Source organism: Grammomys surdaster, unplaced genomic scaffold (assembly GCF_004785775.1).
Source record: "Grammomys surdaster isolate TR1022 unplaced genomic scaffold, NIH_TR_1.0 211, whole genome shotgun sequence".
NCBI classification, from domain to species: domain Eukaryota; kingdom Metazoa; phylum Chordata; class Mammalia; order Rodentia; family Muridae; genus Grammomys; species Grammomys surdaster.
This window is the reverse complement of record NW_021604656.1, coordinates 8,460,222-8,480,939: the sequence shown is the minus strand read 5'-3', so window position 1 is coordinate 8,480,939 and position 20,718 is coordinate 8,460,222. Positions and strand designations below refer to the sequence as shown.

The following is a 20,718-nucleotide window of genomic DNA, read 5'->3' as shown; positions in this document are numbered from 1 at the left end:
GTGTTCAATAAGCACATGAGAAGACTCTCAGTAGAGTTAATCACTATGGAAATAGAACCAGAATTACAGATTACTCCACAACCAGGGTGGTTGTCATTATGCACTGGAGAAGAGCAGGTGTAGGTGAGGGTGTGTAGAAATTGGAAACCTTGGGCATCATGGTGTAAACTGATGGAGACTGGCTTGGGTTGTAGAGGCGGACTCACCTGGCGTGTGCTTTGTTATGGTGCCGCAGACACAGATTTCCAAGACACAAATCTTCATTGTTCATGCCCCTGAGTTGCTTGCTAGGTCCTCTGCATACTGCGTCCCCAAAACTGCCACATTACTTAGTATATTTATAAATTACAGATGTTGGAATTTAGTACTAAGCCCATCACAAATAACTAAACAAGAGGCAGGAAGCACCACAGTTTCCTTTTACTTAGCACAGCCTTGCAAAGCTTGCCCTTTATTTGAAGTGCTCTGGACCAGTACAGTTTCAAATTTTGGAAGTTTTGTTTTATTTTTTTGGAAGGGAATATTTGAATTGACTTCACAAACCAAAACCAGGAGTGTCCCCAAATCTAAAATTCTGATGCCTTAACACTGTTTAAGTTTTAGGTTATTATAGATGCTCACCTTGTAGCGGAGCATGCCAAGGTGCAATGGGCTGAAAGTAGAAACAGTTGTTCAGTATAATTAGAATTCTCTCCCAGGTTTCTGTTACTCTTTAGCTTACCTGTCCCCACAGAGTGGTTGTGTGGCATTAGAGGTGGGAGGGCACAAGGGTGGTGAGGGAACAAGGAGGGCAGGGAGGACTCGGGATCTTCAGCTGTCATCTTCCTCCCACGTAATACAGCCTGTAGTTATGAGGACCACACCTCTAGCCAGATGAGTATAGTTCTGTGTACTATATCTTACAATTGACTTCTGCTATAATGTTGCTGTTTTTATTTACTGTGAGTACCACTATTACTTGGTGCACAAAACTTTTAAAAAAGCTTTTTAATAAAAAAAATCCCACAAAACTCTGATCTTTCAGAGTAACCTGTTTAGATTCCAGATTGAGAAATCTTTGGGGAAAGGTCTTGAGACCTTCGGTTATTCTGTTGCAGACAAAATGTGTTTACAGTTTGTTTATGGAGTCAGTGAGGTTTGCCTGACTTTGCATCTGACTTTTTCACAAGTTAGGTATAGCAGTAGTTAGTTAACCACTTTGGCTCCTGGCAGGTCTTGAGCTCATCCATTGCACTGGCCCAGGAGCTCTGGATTCATGAAACACACACACACACACACACACACACACACACACACACACACACACACACTCACACACACTCACACACCCCAGCTTAATTTTGATACGCCTTGACTAGCTCAAAGGCTGAGCAGTTCTAATCCTTCCCATGGCTTGTGTATTTTTTCCTCTGGTGTTCCTGGCTCAACACCTAAATCTATGTCTCATCTTTGCTGCCCTGTTACCTTCCGGGCAGCCCCTCCTGCAGGGCCCTTTCCCTTTCTACCTTCATTTTGGATGAATTTTCTTGTGCAGCTCTAAGTCTGATCCTCCTTCTTCAGTGTCGTGGTAATTCTCCTTCTTCCTTTCTTCCCCCTGTACCCCTTCCCCTGGGAACCTAGGAGTCCTGCCTCTCTCTGCCCAGCCTTTGGCTGTTAGCTTTTTATTGATCAAAAACCAGTTGGGGACAGGGACCTTTGAGTTTGGACATGCAGATTCCCGATTTTAGGGGCTGAATTAATTCAAAGCATTAGAACCAACTCCTAACAGGCATGTATATAGATACGATATGCCTACACATGAGAACATGCATATTTACATGCATGTACACCACACACACACCTATGTAAAAAAGAACCCAATGCTTACTTTCACCTCACTCCAGACAGGATGGCTATCATCAAGAATAGACACACCAGGGTGGGAAGTTGACTCAGTGGGTACAGAAGCTTTCTGCCAAGCCTGAAGGTCTGAGTTTGATCCCTGGAATGCATAGTGAAAGGAGAGAGCGGACGTCTCACAGCCGTCTTCTGCCTTTCACCTGTTTGCTTGGCACACTCCTCACCCAATAAATAAACTTTTAGTTTTTAAAAAGATGGTTTTTATTTTTATGTGTATTTTATGTGTATGTTATATGACCAGGGTGTACCTCTCCTAGGAATAAGCACTGAGACACCTGCACCTCTTTGTTCATTGAAGGATAGTCTTCACAGTAGCAAGAAAATGGAATCAACCTCGATGCCCATTAGCAGATGAATAGATAATGAATGTACATATGAATAAACAAATGTTACTCAGCTGTAAAAGATACAAATGAAATTTGAAGGAAATGGATGCATCTAGAAAGTACTTAAACATTTCTTAATATGTAAGAGTCCGAAATTCGCTGAAGGGAGACAGACACCAGACTCAGTATGCAAAAATAAGGAGTGTTTATTCTGCAGAAACGTGTAGCGTGCTAGGGTCACCATCGTTTGTTCAGAATGGTAATACCTGCAAAAACATTCAAGCTTTTTTTTATAACAGAACTGCTTAATTGCTTCTGAGATAACATCAGACTTCTAAAAGTTAAGGTGCGTTCCAAGGGGTTACAGAAACCATCAAAAGAAGCAAAGGTCTTAAAGAAGATATATGCCACAGGACCCCAGGTGCAAAGAGAGGAGATAAAATATTGACTGGGCTATCTATACAAAACTTCAAGGAGGGCTAGTTACAGTCTTAAACTTTCCATGACCCTGTGAGCTAGTAACAAATGGTGAGAGCTAAACCAGATAGTTGCTCCTAGTGCGCCTGCATGTAGGCATCCTCTGTTATAACTTCTTACTCAGGGTACGACTGGATTAATGTGCAGACTTGAATGAGCTTTTTGCCATGTGAACACACACTCTGAGAGTTGTACAAATACTGATAACTCAGGGCAGAGATACGGCTGCTTTCTCTAGCCTCTCACTGTGGCACTTTGTGGTGCTAACTGGAGGCTGCAGCTTCCATCCTCAAAGCCAGTCAGATAGGCAGATTACCTGCGAAAGCAAAATACCTTAGCAAGTGGCTTGTGGACTAATTTCTGCCTGGAGATAAGATGGGAAGTGAAAAATGAACTCCTCAAATATTTATTTATGTGTATGAGTTTTTGCCTGCAAATAATGAATGTGTACCATGTGTATGCTTGGCACTTGTGGAGGTCAGAAGAGGGCGTTGGTTCCTCGAATTGAAGTATGGATAATTGTGTGCTGAGAACTGAACTCAGATCTTCTACAAGAGCAAGTTGTCTTAACTACTGTGCCATTTCTTTAGTCCTATATCTGCAATGTATCGTGATAACCCGAGATTCAGAAGGGCAAAGATAGCATGTTCTTTTCCATATGGAAATGCTAAATTATTGTGTGTGTGTGTGTGTATGTGTGTGTATATGTGAGTTTGTGTGTGTGTCTGTGTGGGCATAGGCCATGAAACTAGAAAGAGATGGCAGTGAGGTTCGTGCTGAGGAGGTGAGAGAGACAGGCACAATGACATGTATGAAGGAGGGAAGAGGCTCTGGAAGGTACAAGGGGTGTGCTCAGGGGCTTGGGGAGAAAGGGCAGGATGGGTGTGCTCAGGGGGCTGGGGAGAAAGGGCAGGATGGGTGTGCTCAGGGGGCTGGGGAGAAAGGGCAGGGAGGGGTGTGCTCAGCGGGCTGGGGAGAAAGGGCAGGGAGGAGGTTCAACATGAGCAAAGTTTGTTTGAAAGCCAGAATGAAACCTAGTGCTGTGAATGCTAATTGAAAAGTTTTAAAATAAAAATCAATTGTTCTTCCATTTGGCCTTCTGTAACAAACTCACAGAAACTGGGTAGCTTTTAACCAGCATACATTTTTGCTCATAGTTTAGAGGCTGGCAAATTCACAAGGCATTGGCAGTTTCTATGGTTGGTGAATGGACAAGCTAGTCAGTTTATATTTTTAAATTATATATACTGTATATCTTAAAATATGTAATTAGATATAGATTTTAAAATATATATTAAGGATACTACCTACTCTACTCGAGGGGCTGTTTCCCCATTGCTATCCTGTTGGTGGTTAAGAAGTTACTTTGAGTTCTGGAGTTTACACCACCATTCAGACCATAGCAGCTTGCTGTTTGTTTGCTGTGCGTGTGTTGGGGTAAGGTGGGTGAGCTGGACCTCACTATGTAACCCAGATTGGTCTTGAACTCAGAGTACTCATCCTACTTCAGCCTTCCCAGTGCTGACTTTCAAGTGTAACCCAGTAGGTTTGGCTTAGCCTTTGTTTACTGTTGAGAATCCCTGCTTTAGAGGGCAGTAAGTGTTCTAAAAACAGGGGGCGCGGCCCCCGTGTGTCCTCTGGTCTAGGTGGCTGGTGGTATTGAATAGGACCCTTGAGATGGCTTCCACTGAAAAGAGGGTCTGAGCCAACAGCTGTGAGCTGTGTGTGTGTGGGGGGAAGCCAGGCAGCTCACACCAACACTCCTGCTGTGAGTGCAGTTGTGTAGAGGGGAAGAAGCAAGGAAGGAAATGCCTGCGGATATGCCCTTAGGCACTCTGGTGTCATTGAAGTGAAAAATTGTGTAGGGCTTTGAGCTCAGTGATGGCAGGCTTCCTACTGGTGGTCTGTTCCCCTCCAGGGTTTGGTAAGTGTCCCTTCGAGGTGTTGCACTGAGAGTAAGTTGTTCCTGGAATGATAGACACGTGACTAGTGATGGCAGCCCATGAGATGATTGGGGTTTGAATGTGTGCGTATCATCATCATCATCATCATCATCATCTGCTAACATGTTCTCTACACTATATATGTTTGTCTGTCTGTCTGAGGACAGCTGAAGTCAGCTCTCTCCTTACCATGTTGGACCCTGGATGGTAGACTAAGATTATCAGGCTTGGTGTAAATGCCTTTATGCATTGAGCCATCTTATGTGCCCTCTGTAGAATGACCTCAACTTTCCTATGAACTGGATATGGGGAAAAGGATATGGAGAGGAGAAAAGGGTGAGGCCACAGTTCAGAGAGAGCAGTTGAACGAGAGTCGGGTAGGTTCCGGCAGGCAAAGGTGGGAAGGAAGGTAGGTGGATTTGTTGTCTGACCTTAATGTCAAGTGAGATTTTTAGCCCTGAAGCTAGGTGATGTTACCATGTCTAGAGTTGGAAGAGGGCAGAAACACCCAAGTCCCGAGCTTCCGGTAAAGGCTGGGCAGAAGACCAGAGTGTGGTAGAGTGTTTCTGTGAGGCCTTATCCTGTGTCATGAGCAGTGAGGGACGAGTGAACTGACTGGTGACTACCAGTTGCGTTTAGTGGTAATGACAAGACCTGTGTTGGTAGGTGTGGCAAAGCAGTGGGATTGCAGAAAGCACCATGGACTCGTTCTCCTCAAGACAGAAGTAATGACATTATGGCCCGTGAGTGTCATTGTGGAGTCATTGGTCCCTAGGCCCTGGACTCTTCTAGGCAGGCTACCCAGTCTCTCTCCCTTCTCAGTTTTCTTTTCAGTCGTTGTGGGAGTAAATGTGACTTTTTTTATTTACTCCCGAAAAAAGGGTAGGGACACACCTGAAGCTGAGTATGTTATTGTAAACCATAAATTTGAATAGCTTTAGACAATATTTTTATTGTTTGAGGACTGCATACTATATATTTTGGACATATTCACACCCTCTCTTCTCTCCTATCATTTTCTATCCAGCTTTGAGATCTTTTTCATCTATTTTTACCTCCATTGAGTTCAGTTTGTGTTGCTCAGCTACCTTGGCATGTGATTGACCTACAAGGTGTCACAGTGTTAAAGACAGATGGCTCTCCCTCACCCAGTGTCGGTCAACTGCCATTAGAGACACAGCTAGTGGTGAGATTTATGCCTACTTGCACTATCTATGCTGGGCTTCTGTCTGTCTGGAGCTATACAGATCTTATGTCTGCTGTCACAGTGGTTGTGAGCTCATGTGTACAGCTGACCTGTTGTGTTGGGAAAACAAAAGCAGTTTTCTTGATATTATCCGCAATTCTGTCTCTTACGGTCTTTCTGACCCCTCTTGGTGAAGACCCCAGCCCAGGTTCACAGTAAGGGTGAGCTGTGGAATGCACACTTGAATTCCAGCCCTTGGGTGGGCCAGCTGGAGTGCTTCGGGGGAATAGAAACCAGAATGTGATTAGCTTTTCACAGGATGTGCTGCTAACACCGTTTGCGGAACCATTTGCTTACTTCCTTTAGAGGCAGTGTCTTCTGATCTATACATGCTGAGTGCTGGGATTGCAGGGTCTCCTGGTGATCCAGGCTGGTGCAAGCTCTTCCTGGACTTACCTGAGCCACACTCTCCAGCCCTGGGTGGTTTCTGTTGGTTTGAGACAAGGTCTGCTAGCTCAGGGTGACTTTAACCTCTGTGTGACTGGGTCTTGAACACCGTACTACTCCTGTCTCCTGAGTGCTGGGATTGTGGGTCATAACTCCATGTCTAGCTTTAAACTGGACAGGACAGCCTTTGCTTAGGACAGCGGTAGGGACTTCAAAAGCTCATATGAGGTCTTCTGCCACCTTTGTGTGTGTAATGTCTTTTTTATCTTGGAAATTGACTTTATGTAGTTAACTACCTAGAGAAATAACTAAAGGAAAAAAGTGCAATTTCAAATTTGTCAATGACCTTAAAAACAGTCCACATGGTTTTTTTACATCATAATTATATATGCATATATATTTAACAAAGATTAAAAAGACATATTTGGCCGGGCAGTGGTGGCACACGCCTTTAATCCCAGCACTTGGGAGGCAGAGGCAGGCGAATTTCTGAGTTTGAGAGTTCGAGAGTTTGAGGCCAGCCTGGTCTACAGAGTGAGTTCCAGGACAGCTAGGGCTGCACAGAGAAACCCTGTCTCGAAAAAATAAAAAAAACAAAACAAAACAAAAAAGACATATTTGTATCTTTTAAATAAAACATTAAAATTTTTTCTTTTTGCATGTTCTCTTTGAAATATAGTATTAACTAAATATGTATAAATGTGATTGTTTTGTTTTCTAGTGATGTGACAAAATTGGGTTTCACTAAACATTGGTGTATCAAATCAAAAGATATCCAGGATATTTATCTATTTTTTTGGTAATTAGTTTTCAATTACAATCTGAAAATTAAAAAAATGCAAGTCAAGATGGAAGGTTTAAATTATATAATAAGGACTTTCTAAAAATGAAAACATTAACTAAGGTTATGTTTGGTAAGCCTCTTTACCGTGTTTAGACAACTTGTTATTCATTAAACATGTTTTCCTATAGAAATACACATTTACCAGTTTGGTGCTACCGTGTAAGCAGTGATCAGCTTACCATGGGAAGCTCTGGTTGCCTTGAGAATTAATGAGGCATGGCAACACGATCTCAGAAGAAATCGAAATACTGATTGTATGAGCTACTTTTCAGTAGAAGCGATAAAACCACCATGAAAAGAACTTAAGGAAGAGAACTTAAGGAAGAGAGTTTATTTTCACTTACAGTTCCAGAGGCCTCAATGTAATGCTTGGTGTCTGCCTTTCTGTAGCTCTAGAAGTTTGATAATATTTTCCATACTGCTTTTGGGTATTTTAATAGTTGTATATGGCAAACTGCTGTGATGGACTCGACTGTGTAGAACTACTTGTTTTCCAGTGTTATAATCTCCACTGTATGGTTTTTATAACACCTAATGCATAAAAACCAGAATTGTGTTAGGCGCCTGATAGTATTAACATTTTTCTTTCAGATTATCTGCAATGCTGGAATGAAGTAACTCAAGATGAGCAAGCTAAAAGTGGTAGGAGAGAAAAGGTACCGCAGCCTCGATGTGTGTGAATACTGGTGTGTGTGGTGTGCAGGAATAGACAGCGCCGGCACTGGGACGGACCGCAGTGAGGTGCTGGAGCAGCATGCTTTAGGAAGGACATACGTCATCTCTGTTGGTTTGGTTCCTTACACTTAAAAGTCAGGAAACCTTACTAATTGTAGATTAGCTGTGCAGTCTTGAAACATTAGCTCTGTTGTGCCCGTTTTCTCCTGGGTAATGGACTTTAATGCTAATGTGTGCCAATGGCAGAGTGTCACTAGCTGGGAGTAACTGAGGTCTCGCCAACACTGATGGTAACCAAGGCTTTACTTTGCTAGCAGTATTAGAGTTGATGTTTTCATGTACTATATGTGCTGTAATACTGTATTTGCTTTTATAGATGATGTTTATTTCTTAAATCATAGATTTTCTAGTTATTTTTATGAAATTGTACTATCATAAGTCATACTATTTCACTGACTGTATAGTTTCCACAGGAAGGTATTCAGGGCCATTTGGATGTGTGTGTGTGCATGTGAGTGCATATATATAAAATGAACCTCCTCCCTTCTACCCTTTTTCCTTTCTTCCCTCCTCCCTTCCCCTCCTCACCCCTATCCCTTCCTTCTTTCCTTCCTTTGTGTGCATATGCATGATACATGTGCAGGGGCATGCATGCCATATTGTGCATGGTACTCAGAGGACAACTTTTGGGAGTCAGTTATTTTCTTTATGTGAGTTCTGGAGATTGAACTTGGGTCATGAGGTTTGTGTGACAAGTGCCTTTGCCTACTGAGCCATCTCACAGGGCTCAAGCCTTACTTTTCTGAACAGGTTAAGTAACCAGCTTGTTTCCACTAATAGTTAAATTTTGTACATACATACAGTTTGTAAAGCACAGGCTTCTCACGTCAGCTTGTCTTTACTTCCTGAAATAAGTTACACTAGATATTTATTGTTTGTTGTTTTAGGCTGGTTAGTCACTAAATCTTCACTGTACTAAATTGATTTATAATGTCTGTCAGCATGCACTGCGTTACTTCTTCTTGCATTACTGTGGGTGAAATCTGGCAGACAGCTTAAGTTTTCAGTCCATGTAAGCAGCCCCGTGAATGCGGTAGGATGTTACTGTTCTTGGAGCCTGTAGTAGAGGAGAGCTGGCCACTGCCACAGAATGGTTAGCTGACCCACCTGTGAAAACTTACCCAGCAACTGCTAGCTGTCCCCTGTCTCCTATCACCATAATTTTCTAAAGTAACAACAACCCTAGGGCCACATCATGTAAATCACAAGTCCATGGAAGCATCGCATATTCAGCCCATGGCACTGTTCATCTTGTCTTTGGGGAGAGCTGGGTGCTGTAAGGGGAACTGAGTGGATGAGGTTCAGGCCTGCAGAGTGACGTTTGCTGTCTGCACTGAGAATGTGCAGACCTTGTCGCTATTTCCTAACTGGAGACTAATGAAGACTCAAATGTGAGTTATCCTGTATTAGGTATTGCGAGTATGTGGGGTACATCTGAGGTGGGGGCTTACATGAGAGAGTCTCAATGAGGTCTGAGAGAGAGAGAGAGAGAAAGAGAGAGAGAGAGAGAGAGAGAGAGAGAGAGAGTTTGTGCATGTGTAGCATAATGAGATTGAGAATTTGAAAATGTACCCTCCAAAGGTCTGAATGAGTGAAGTAACAGTCTCGGGGGTTGTTTTTAACTTTGAATTATGTCAAAACTACATCAGTTTCATAGGAAATGCATTTTGTACTTTCCATATCTCCTATTATTTTATGATTTATTTCATGACCATGAAGTGAGTCTACATACACATATTATTGTGCACACGTGTGTGTACATGTTTGCGTGTTGGCTATAGGCATGCTTGAGCCACGTCACCCAGGCTAGAGGACACACTTCAGTGCTGGATCTTTCCGTCTTGTTTGAGGCGGGTTCATTTCTTCTGTGTTGTCTAATTTATGCTAATGAATGTGCTCAAAGTCCTTCTATTTTAGTGTCTATAAAGGCTGTCATGATGTTTCCTGTTCTTTCTGATAATTTTCCCTCCCTCCTTCCCCCTCCCTCCCTCCTTCCTTCCCTTCCTCTCTCCTTTCTTCCCTTCCTCCTTCCGTCCTTCTCTCTCTCTGTCTCTCTCTCTCTGTCCCTCCTACTCTCTCTCTGTCTCTCTCTCTCTGTCCCTCCTTCTCTCTCTCTGTCTCTCTCTTTGCTTGAACAGTTTGGCTGGAAGCTTATTTGGTTTTATTGATTTTCTAAAAAAACCAAACTTGTTTTAGTGACTTTGGGGGCGTTTGGCTCTTTTTGTTGTTGTCTCTTAATTTCCCGACTTTTACTTACTCAGAGTGGTTTCCCCCTCTCCTTAAATTAAGAACACATACACTGCAAGCTGAGTGACTTGAGGTACTTGTTTGCTCATTGGACATTTGTTGCTATTACTTTTCTCCTTAATCATCGAATTGTATATCCTATTAATTCTGATGTTCTGTTTTTGTTCAGTTCAACATTATTTAAAAAATGATTCACTTACTTATATATGTATTTTTGTATGTTAGTGTTCCGTCTGCATGTATGCCCACACAGCAGAAGAGGGCGCCGGATCCCATGGAATCACACTTACAGATTGTTGTAAGCCACCATGTGGGTGCTGGGAACTTAACTCAGGAAGGAGCAGCCAGCCAGTGCTCTTGATATCAGCATTCTCTCTAGATCCTCAAGATGACTTCTAATTCTGTTTTAATTTTTTCTTGATCTGTTTTTTAAAGTGTTAATTTTTAAGTGTGTGGGGAATTTTCAGGGGTTTTAACTGATGTTTTCGTTTTTTGTAGATGAGAAGCACAGTGTACTTGAGATCTTGCCTTTGATTGGCTGTGCTTTCTTGTGCAGCCTGGTCAGTTTGTGTTGCTAGAGAACTTGAATGTGCATCCTGCTGTTGGGTGCTCTGTGCACAGCCACTTTCCTGGATACCTCATTACTCTCTCCCATATGTCTGTCTGTCTGTCTGTCTGTCTGTCTGTCTAATATTGGGATCTCCATGATCCCAATATATCTATGCTTTTCTTATGTTTTGTAAATCAATCTTGCTTTATAGTTTTTGAAAGTATTATGACATTTAAGATATATCAAGGAATTGATCATTACAAAATGCCCTTTATTCCTGGTTGTAGTTTTTTCTTAAGTCTATTTGTCTGATGTTAATATAGCCACTCTAGTGTTTAAACAATTAGAATTAATAGTCTCTATCTATCTCTATCATATATATGTAATTTTATATATACATATATATACATATATTTATTAGTTTACTTAAGAACTTTTATGTGTATGAGTGTTTGTCTGCATGTATGTATCTGTACCTTGTGATTGCTTGCCTGGTGCTCTCCAGGGTGAGAAGAGGACAAAAGATCCTCAGAGCTGCAGTTATAGACTCTTGTGAACACTTCTGTGGACTCTGGGAATCCAACTCAGGTCATCTTGCAAGGCAGGTGGTATTTAACCACTGAGCCAGCCCTCATTCCCCCATTGTTTTACTTTTAGTCTTAATACTTTTTTTTTCAAGGAACTGTTCTTTTTATTCTGTTAATTTAAAATATATTTTACTTTTGAAATTATAGTGTAACTATGTACGTTTTCCTCTTTCCATTCCTCTCTCCAACTTCTTACATGTAATGAACACCCCATATTCCCTCTCAAATTCATGCCTTCTTTTTATTTGTTGATATATGTTCCTAAATATACAAATATAGCTCGCTTAGTCCATATAACGTTACTTGTCAATATGCATTTTCAAGGCTGACCACTTGGGATGGGATAGCCAACTGAGGGCTTCTTCCGGGGAAGGCTGTGTCTCCCACTCTCAGCAGTCCTTAGTTGCCCATAGTTCTCGTGGAGGGTTGGAGCCCCGTGAGATCCCCGCCCTCCATGCTGCATGCCTGTTGGTGGTGTCCTTCCTCAGGTCTTGTTCAGGCAGCCATGTTGATGAGCCCTCATGGGTGTTAGGTGGCTTCTCTGTCACTTATAGAAGACAGGACCCCGCAGTAGGCTCTGCTGCTGGCATTCCCACAGTGCTCCTGAGTCAGAGGAGCAGGTGTTGGGCTGTATACGCCATGGTTGGTTCTGATCAGAGTGCCTTTCTGGAATGGTCTGTAAAGTCTGTAATGAGGGAGGAGAGGGACACCCGCTGTAGGTGTGAGGGCAGGTTCTTAGCTTGCAGGTAGGAATTAAGCTCTTAGTAAAATGAGGATCCGTGACCTCACTATCTCTCAGTACTTGGCTAGGTTTCCAATAGGATTTCTCCCTTGTTAAAAGAACCTCAAGTCCAATTAGAGAGCTGTTGGTTACCGCCACAGTACTTCACCTCACACTTAGGAAGTTATGAAGCCATTGTGACTTTTGGCTGCTGTCCTCCCTAGGAAGCTCATGTAGCTCCTGGTACCATGAGATTTAGTCCTTAGGGAGGGGCTTTCAGCTCAGATCCAGCTCAGATCCTTTGGGCCCTGTATCTAAAGTGCAATGTGTCTTCAGCAGTAGGGACTCATCTTCCACCTCTGGGAGGCAACCCAGGGCAACAGCAAGAGCATGCTGCTCTGGAACTCTCTGGGACTCCCTTGACTGACAACTCCAAAGGGCATGAAAATGCCTGATATGAGGACTTTTATTAGATAGTCTGTGTCTCTTGGGGAAGAACATTCATTGTCATACCCCATGGAAAAATTTTATTTAAGCTTGTGTAAGTGTAGGCAAATATATAATAGGTGACTCTATATAATATTATAATTCTCTGTGGCTTTTCCAGATATCATTACTGTTATTTCCCTCACCCTGTGCTCTCTCTTTTTGTGTGACTGCCTTCCCTTCCCTATTTTCTCCATTTCTCCCTTCCAGTGACTTCTATTCTGCCCCCCTCTAGTGTCCCCTGATGACCTCTTTATGCTTCCCTGCTTCCTGTAGTTGCCACAACACAGTAGTCTTTATTAAAAACTTTGAACTATTTTGTTTAAAACCTTGAGGATATTTAATAGAAAATAGATCTGCATATAGAATACAGATTAAACAGTCTCAAATAGTCAAATCTGGCCTTAGACTTATTGTGTAGCCAGTGGTGACCTTGCTTCCACTTCCCAGGTGTGGTGCTGCGATTATGGGTGTGCACCACCAAACTGGTCTTATGAGGCTGGGCATCGAATCTAATGTCATGTTAGGCAAGCGTGTTAGGCTCCCAACTAAGCAGCACACCAGAGTTGAAGCAGCTCTTTAAATATGTAAGGCAGGATGGTCTAGTTTTGATACAGCCCAGAAGACCACACTATGTTCCATTATGACTGAGGAGAAGCAGCACAGAGTTGCATAGTTCATCAAAGCACCCGTCACACTTTGACCTTTGCATCTGCAGGCAGCCAGCCAGCAGACGGCAGTCTTCACCAGTCAGCAGATTAGTGCTACACTTAGCCAGGTAAACTAGCCAGGGCACAGCGAGCAAGTGGCAGCGGCATCCTCAGCTCCAGTGGGACCCGGCATCTCCCTTTCCAGGCCTCAAGGACCATTATAAATGAGGAGTGTACAGGATGAGCCTTTGTACTCAGGAACTCACTCCAGCTCTTACCTGCACAGGACTTCATAGGAGTGGGCTGTCAGCATGCTGTCACAGATTGGGGAAGAAGCAGCAGTTCCTACTCTCTCTGAGGAGCTAGTGGCAGTTAGTGGTGGCTGAAAAAGAGTCTGATTTTCTTCAATGATATAGCCACTCATAAGTTGCCTGTGCCCTTGAAAATAACCTCCTAACTAACCGTAGTGTGCCACACACATGGAAGGCACATCTGCAGGAGGGAAGCCTTGTTGAGAGGAAATGGGAGGCTGTGAAAACTAGCACTTATGGCATACATATACATACCCATGAAAGAAGAGCAAGTGGGGAAAGAGTACAGTGCCAAGGACAGCTTCAGGGGTGGAAACGCGTGTGTCCCATCTAGCCATCTCCATGGGACCGAACTCATCTCCGCTGTGCACTCCTTTGAATGTCCTCGTTCAAGGGCTGCTGGGGCTTCTTCTCCAAGAGCACAGTAACATTGAGAGCCTGGGGCAGTAGGCTGCCTGGGTCACCGCCACAGTGTCTGCAGTGGAACAGCTTGCCAGGAAACTGGCTGTCGACGTTTGCTTGCCTTGTGTGAAGCATTGAGGGCTCTGCTTCTCGGTGGTGCTTGTAGCAGGTGCTTGTTCGTCACCCACTTAGGTCAAGGTTATCAAGGAAGAGCCACAGGTGACAGAGCTGGCTGACTTTCCCTGTTGGTGGTGGCAGGCTTTGGAGAACTGGGAGGATGCCAAACACTTGTTTGCCAGTGTTCAGGAAGCAGTTTGACTGAATACACCGACTCCTGCAGAGTCCGGCTCTGCCTGCCTGTGTGCTGACAGCTGTGGTGGGTGGTAACGTCTGTGCTGTGGGGGAAATGGAAGTTGAGGTTGCAGAATAGCTTTAGTGTGGTCAGGAAAGCATTGGACTCCTGCCTTTGGAAGTGGTAACAGGTCCCCAAAGGAATTAAATTTGCTAACCGTGGTCGATTGACAGGTGAATGGTAGGGTATCATTTGGAAAATAGATGGTTCTGGGCTTACGTGTGTTTGAGATTATTACAGTGGAGAGGAGACTTTATCTTTGCGATAACCTGATCTGGTTTTTGTGTTGTGTTAAGGTTTTTATTAATGTGTGCCATTTGACTGCCCTGGCAAAGGATGTCATCATACATAGCTATCAGGCTGGTGCGGTGGGTCAGTATGTAACTGTAGTTGGCAACAAGGTTGACAGCCCGAGTTTGAATGTGGGGATCCACATAGGAAAGGATAGAACCAGTTTCTCCAGATTGTCTTTGGACTTTCTCGACTCATGAATGTTAGAGAGTTCTGACTAAGCAGACAGATATTGGATTTACAGAAAGAGCATGTGTAGCTGATATGTGTGAGGTCAGGTACAGGCTGAGCTGATAGAGATCCAAATGTAGTGGGAGCATAGGTTCAAATGTGCTACCGCCATGCTTAAGGGCCAGAGTGGGCCTTCTCTTCCCACTGTACTGCTCCTGTCTCTAAGCACTTTCTCCAAGGATATTTGGGAAAGGATATAGGTAAGTCACCTGTCTCTCTGGTACCCACATCTCACTTGGCTAGAATTTAGATTCATGGTCTTCTCTAGTGTGGCGGTCACAGGACTGGCCACAGGATCGGATTCTCTTCCTTTGGACACTGGCCCAGTTTCATTTCTGTGGCTGTGATAAAATATCCTGATAAAAATAACGTAGTGAGCAGTTTATCTCGTCTGAAGCTCCAGGTTACCGCCGTAGCTGCAGGAGTCACACAGCAACGGCTCATTTACGTCTATTCAGCTAACTTCCTGATTCTTAGAGAGCTCAGGGCCCAGCCCATGAATTGGTGCCATCCATGGTTGCTTACCTAACCCCACACGCATGGCCATAAGACAACCCCATCTAGATAATTGGTATTATAAACTCTGCTAGACAACTACAGGTTGTGGTAAGTTGTCATTGAAAACCAACCATCACAGGCACGTTTAGAATTACATTTTCTTTAAAATTCATTTGTGGGTGTGTGACTTGCTTGTGGAGCTAGTGGAATGAAGTGAAGGCCATTTCTGATTTCCAGAAGGTAGCTCAGTGTCTTAAAACAGGCAGCGTGTATAAAGAAAGAGAGAGAACAGATACAAATATCCTTTTAGTTTGCATCAGAGAAATGGGATCAGCTGGCAGAAGATCCTAGCTGAGATGTGTGTTGGTGAGTGCGAGCTAGTTGAAGGGATCATCATCTCTTCTTCCTCCTCTTCCTCCTCAGTTTTCTCCCCATGCTCCTCTTTCTTTCTTTTTGACACAGAGTCATTTGTGTAACCATGGCAGATGGTGTCTTAGGGTTTCAGTTGCTATATGTATATTAGCTTATAGTTCCATGTGGCCCATGATAGCTGGTAGCAGGCAGTCAGAACCATAGCGGAGTGCTCAAATCCTGAACCCCAAGCAGGAGAGTGAGAGTACACTGTGGGTGGGAAAGATCTTTTGAAGCCTCAAAGCTTGCCCATACTGACAATGTCTCCTCCAATAGGACCATACCTCCTAATCCCTCCCAAATAGTTCTGCCAACTGGGGACCAAGTATTCAAACTTATGAACCTGTAGGGGCCATTCTGTGAATAGTGGTCATTCTGATTCACAGATGGTAAATCAGATCAGGCAGAATTCCAGCACACCAGCCAGAGAGATATTTACCACTGTTATTATTATTGTGTGTATGATGTGTGCAGGGAGGGGGTGGGTGAGGTGCACACACGCTGTGGTTTCTGAGAAGGTCATGGACACTCTGTGTAGTTGGTTCTCAAAGGAGAACTTTTAAGGAATGAGAATACATTGCTCTTTTGCCAAAACTCAACCCAAATCAAAGAAATGGAAAATCCCAAGTCCTTGGAGAGGCTTCCTGGTCTCTGAATGGTGGGTCTTCCTTGCTTGCTCCCCAGTACACGCTCCATTCTGACTGCTGTTTTACAGGCCCTCATAGCTATTCCGGCCACTTTGCCACCTCAGAGTCTACATGCTTGTCTTGGAGTTTGAGTGGTCATGACTCCTTTCTGCCACAGTCTAAGGGGCTCACTGTCTAACTTCTATCAGAATTGCCTTTAAATGGTACCTTTAAGAGGTGCTTGTGGGGACTGCTTACCCTTGCACTCTTCCTCTGATACCCACTGACTTCTCTACCTTGCTTCCCACTCCAGATCACTTCCCACTACCTGAAAAGCCTTGTAACTCGTGGATATACTTATGTGACTTGTACATTAGAGGCAGGTTATTTTATTTTATTCTTTTGAGGTCGTATTTTATTCTGTACCCAGTGTGGCCTGGAAAGCACTCTGCAGTCCAGGCTTGCTGTGAACTTGGAGTAATCCCTTTGCCTCAGCCTTCCAGGTTCTGGATTTGCAGGCACGGGCCACTGCACTTGGCTTGAGGGTGTTGATTAAAGTCTGTTGGCAAGAGTAGAGCCAGGTGATGTGGACACATTCAAACAGTGAGCGTGAGCACAGAGAGAGTGTCACGTAGGACAAGTGTGTACATATTGGCATGCAGGATGGAGCACAGAGGTCGGTGGCTTTAGGGCACAGCTGGTGGAGTGGATTCTTACTTGATTTGCAAGTGTAAAGTGGATAAGGATGGAGTGGGGCAGGAGGAAGGGATTTTCTGTTTTGAGAAGAGCAAGCAAGTACAAAGGCTTAGAGGAACAAACTTTGCAGGGTGACAGAGGATTCCTGGATGAGTGAATACATGCTTGTGTGCTTGTGGTTTGTGCTTTTCTGAAATAGAGTGTATTTCTCCATGAGAAATTAACTGTTACAAAGGCAGTGAGGGACTGTGATGTGGACATGGTTAATATTTACATTAAACAGTGATCTTTGTGAGTAAGATTTTCTTCCCAGTTGACACAGAATCCACACTAATGGACAGTAATGTTCTTTTTAGCCTTACCAATAGTTCTCGGGTTGTGGGACTCCTGGCTCAGCTGGAGAAGATCAATACGGATTCTGCAGAGTCAGAGACTGCCAGATATGTTACATCCAAAATTCTTCATTTGGCTCAAAGTCAAGGTAAACTCAAATCCCTTCCTTGTTTTATGGAATACTTTTATAATTTTTTAGAGTGTCTTGATTCTGAAGAACGTTCCAGTTTGTGATGACTGGATGGAAGTAGGAGACTGCATGCCTTTGGAGAGGTTGATTCTCAGTGTGCTTGTTAGATTTGATCCCTGTTCAGAAAGGTGCCTGAGAGAAAGCTTATGCAGGAAGTGTGTACTCTGGTTCTGCCTCAGAGGCCACAGTTGATGGCCAGGCGGCTCCGTTGTTCAGGGCCCTTTAGGAGGCAGCATGCTGTGGTGGGAGAGGGGAGCAGCCAAGTTGTTCACCCCATGACAACCAGGAACAAGAGAGTCTGCACGCGTGGCCATCCCCCTCATTTTTTCTGTCGGAAACCCCGTGTATTACTACTGCTGCTTGCATTCTCCACATTAGTCCGTGTGTCTGGAGTGCTCACAGATATGGGCAGGCATCTGTGGGCTCTGCTCATCTTCTAGGGATCAAAGTTTAGATCCTGCTTACTAAGCACCAAAACACACCTTGCACCCCAATTTCCAAAAAGATCATACTTTTATAATTCCATCTCACACAGTATCACTGGCCCTTAAAACCACACCCCAACAGTCTGAACAACTCCTGTATTACATGCAAGTCCAGCCCTAAGGCTCTTCTGAGACTCTCAGCTGTGAGCCATAGTGAGACCCAGAGAAACCTATGTGTGCCTAATACACAGTGTTCCTTCCCAGCCTGGTAAACTGCTAAGGCCTACTTGTCCATGGCATATGGGCCATGTGCAGGCATGATGTGAGCTCTCAAAGCTGGGGTCGTCTTGACCTTTGAGTGTTCTCAGCTGTAGCCCACCTGGCTTCTTCCCGGGGGTGAGGGGTCTGCTTGCTGCCTGCCTCAGTAGGTGTTCATGTTTCTGGAGTTTCCATCTTCATGCATCATTCTGGTCCTGAGAATGGTCATTGCACAGGCTGACAAGTTAGAGCACAGGAGCGATTTTGTTGTAAGGAGGCTAAGAATCCATGGATTCTCCATATGAACGTCACAGTCTCCCAAGATGATGGGAGAGGAGACCCTGGAGTAGAGTGGAAGCCCTTGGGTCAGTGCTTTGTTTTCACTTAGTGTCCAGAGTCACAGGGTGATGCAGAGATTGGTGAGGGACTTAGAGGCTGTGTGGACTGTGTTCACAGCCACACAGGTTTCACTGTTTGAAGCTGAGAATTTAGTGGCTCATTAGTGGCCGAGCTCTGTGTCATCTGATTATATCTGTTAATATCTAAAGTGACTTGGCTATTTAAGGCACCAGCCCTACTTTGTATACCAAGGATGTAAGGGCTCTTTGAAGTAATATTTTGTTTTCTTGTAAGATTTGTTATTTTTTGGTGGGGGCAGCTGGGCTGAATCAAAGCTAAGACTGCCAAAGGAATATATACATAAAAGGAATACATACATAAAAGGGATACACACATAAAAGAGTTTTAGTGTAAGAACACAGTGTGCCATGCTGGTTAGCAGGATGCATCAGTGAGCAGATGTGAGGGGTGGATTACATTTCCATGACATTTCACAGCATGTGACTGGTTTAAGTTGTGACAGTCACATGGACTGGTGTGAGATGATGCCTGAGAGGAGAAGGTCTCTGTTAGTGACAGATGCTAAGCTCAAGTCCTGGACCCTTGTTGAGTATGCATGACAACTGTCACAAATTGTCACACTGAAGGCTGCATGTGCATTTGTCACTCCCTGTGTTAGCACATCTGCTCTGAGTGGACATGGACCATGTTAGGATGCAGAACTTACTGCTAATAGGAAGCACCAAGAAGAGAACTTAAACTGTTAATAGTTTTTAAAAATCAACACAAAAGAAGGCAGGAAAGGGTGAGAGGTGATGGTAGGAGGCGAGGCACTTAGGGAAAGGCTTGGTTTGAGTCTTTCCCTGGTGGCCCTTTTTGTTGATATTTTTCTCCCATGTGGGCCTCTTGTCCTAAAGTCTCATGATTATCTCCATATGAAATGTTGAATTTAGCCCTCCTGTTCTTAAAGTTTAATTACATATACTACATTGAGAGTGGATCCTTTGTCTTTTGATTTTTAGATCTCAGAATGTTGAGATTAATGTCATGATCCTCTTGTGGCATTAATAGTCATGTCTGAGAAAAAGTAGAGAAGGGCTCCAAACCTCTGCATGCCATGCCTGCGTGATCATGTCAGAGTGATCCCGTTCCTCTTAGAGAGTGTGTGGAGTTAGTAGGGGGGTGAGCTCTGGATTCTGAGGCACTAAGACCAGTCTGTCTGCTTCATTCTGTCACGAGGTGCCTTGATATAGACCCCTGGCTGGAGAGCTCAAGGTGGAAACTGAGATAGCATGGGAAGAACACAGGATAGGAAAGGCTGGGTCTCTTCTTCTTATGTGTTTATCTCTCTTGTGGATCAAAGAATTGTGAAGGTGCAGGAACTTCCGAGTGGAATAGAAGTATTTGCACAGTCCCCATCCCACCTGTAGGACAGTCGTGTGAGTGACAGTGTCTTCAGCTTTCACAGGGAAGTCCTTCCTAAGGTTCTCCAATCATGTGATTCAGTTTTGCTCTAGTACTACATACAGTGGGCATGTTTGAGCACAGTCTTAGATTTCGGCCGTTTTCCAGCTCTGCTCATAGTTGTGCTGTCTGCCTCTGTTACAGCTCACAGTCCGCTCTCATTTTAAGACTTTTGGAAGGATCAACAGAGACTTTGATAGTCCATGGTAGTCAAGAAGAGAAAATCTCGTTAGCTGAAAGTATAATCATAACCACAAAATAGAATTCACAGCAGTAGAGGGATGAATATCCAGGAGCCAGATTATATTGTTCTCAGTGGTGGCTATATGCAGCAAATGCTAGGAATTCTTTTTGGTTCTTGTTTAAAGAAATTTATTTTTTACTTTTCAGAAAAAACAAGGAGGGAAATGACAACTAAAGGTTCTACAGGCATGGAAGTTCTGTTGTCAACATTGGAGGTATGCCTCTAACAGCCTTCACTGGAGTTACTATCACAGGAGAGATGCTGAAGTGAACACAGATACACACAAGCAAACACAGACATACACACACAGAGAGACACACATTCACACATATACTCACAGACACTTACCCACCTACACATACTCACACAGCCATACATTCACACACATTCACACAGACACACATTCACACACACTCAGACACACACAGACACACATTCACATACATACACACTCACACAGGCACACATTCACACACACTCAGACACACACATACACACAGAGACACACACACAGACACACATTCACATACATACACACTCACACAGACA

At 43.8% G+C, this 20,718-nt stretch overlaps 1 protein-coding gene across 5 annotated transcripts in view; it reads left to right on the top strand.

Moving 5' to 3' along the window:
- Positions 1 to 20,718, top strand: part of Agtpbp1 (ATP/GTP binding protein 1) — a 122,026-nt gene that overhangs the window by 7,072 nt on the left and 94,236 nt on the right. For 4 of the 5 annotated variants that reach the window (XR_003711981.1, XM_028772007.1, XM_028772006.1 and 1 more), the window contains exons 2-4: positions 7,714 to 7,778; positions 17,273 to 17,397; positions 20,316 to 20,383. Coding sequence is in view for 3 of the 5 variants with exons in the window: in XM_028772007.1 (XP_028627840.1) it covers positions 7,747 to 7,778; positions 17,273 to 17,397; positions 20,316 to 20,383 (225 nt within the window). In the remaining 2 variants the exon portion in view is untranslated. Of the gene's footprint in view, positions 1 to 7,713; positions 7,779 to 17,272; positions 17,398 to 20,315; positions 20,384 to 20,718 lie in introns of those variants that run through there. The other variant, XM_028772008.1, reaches the window with a different exon arrangement.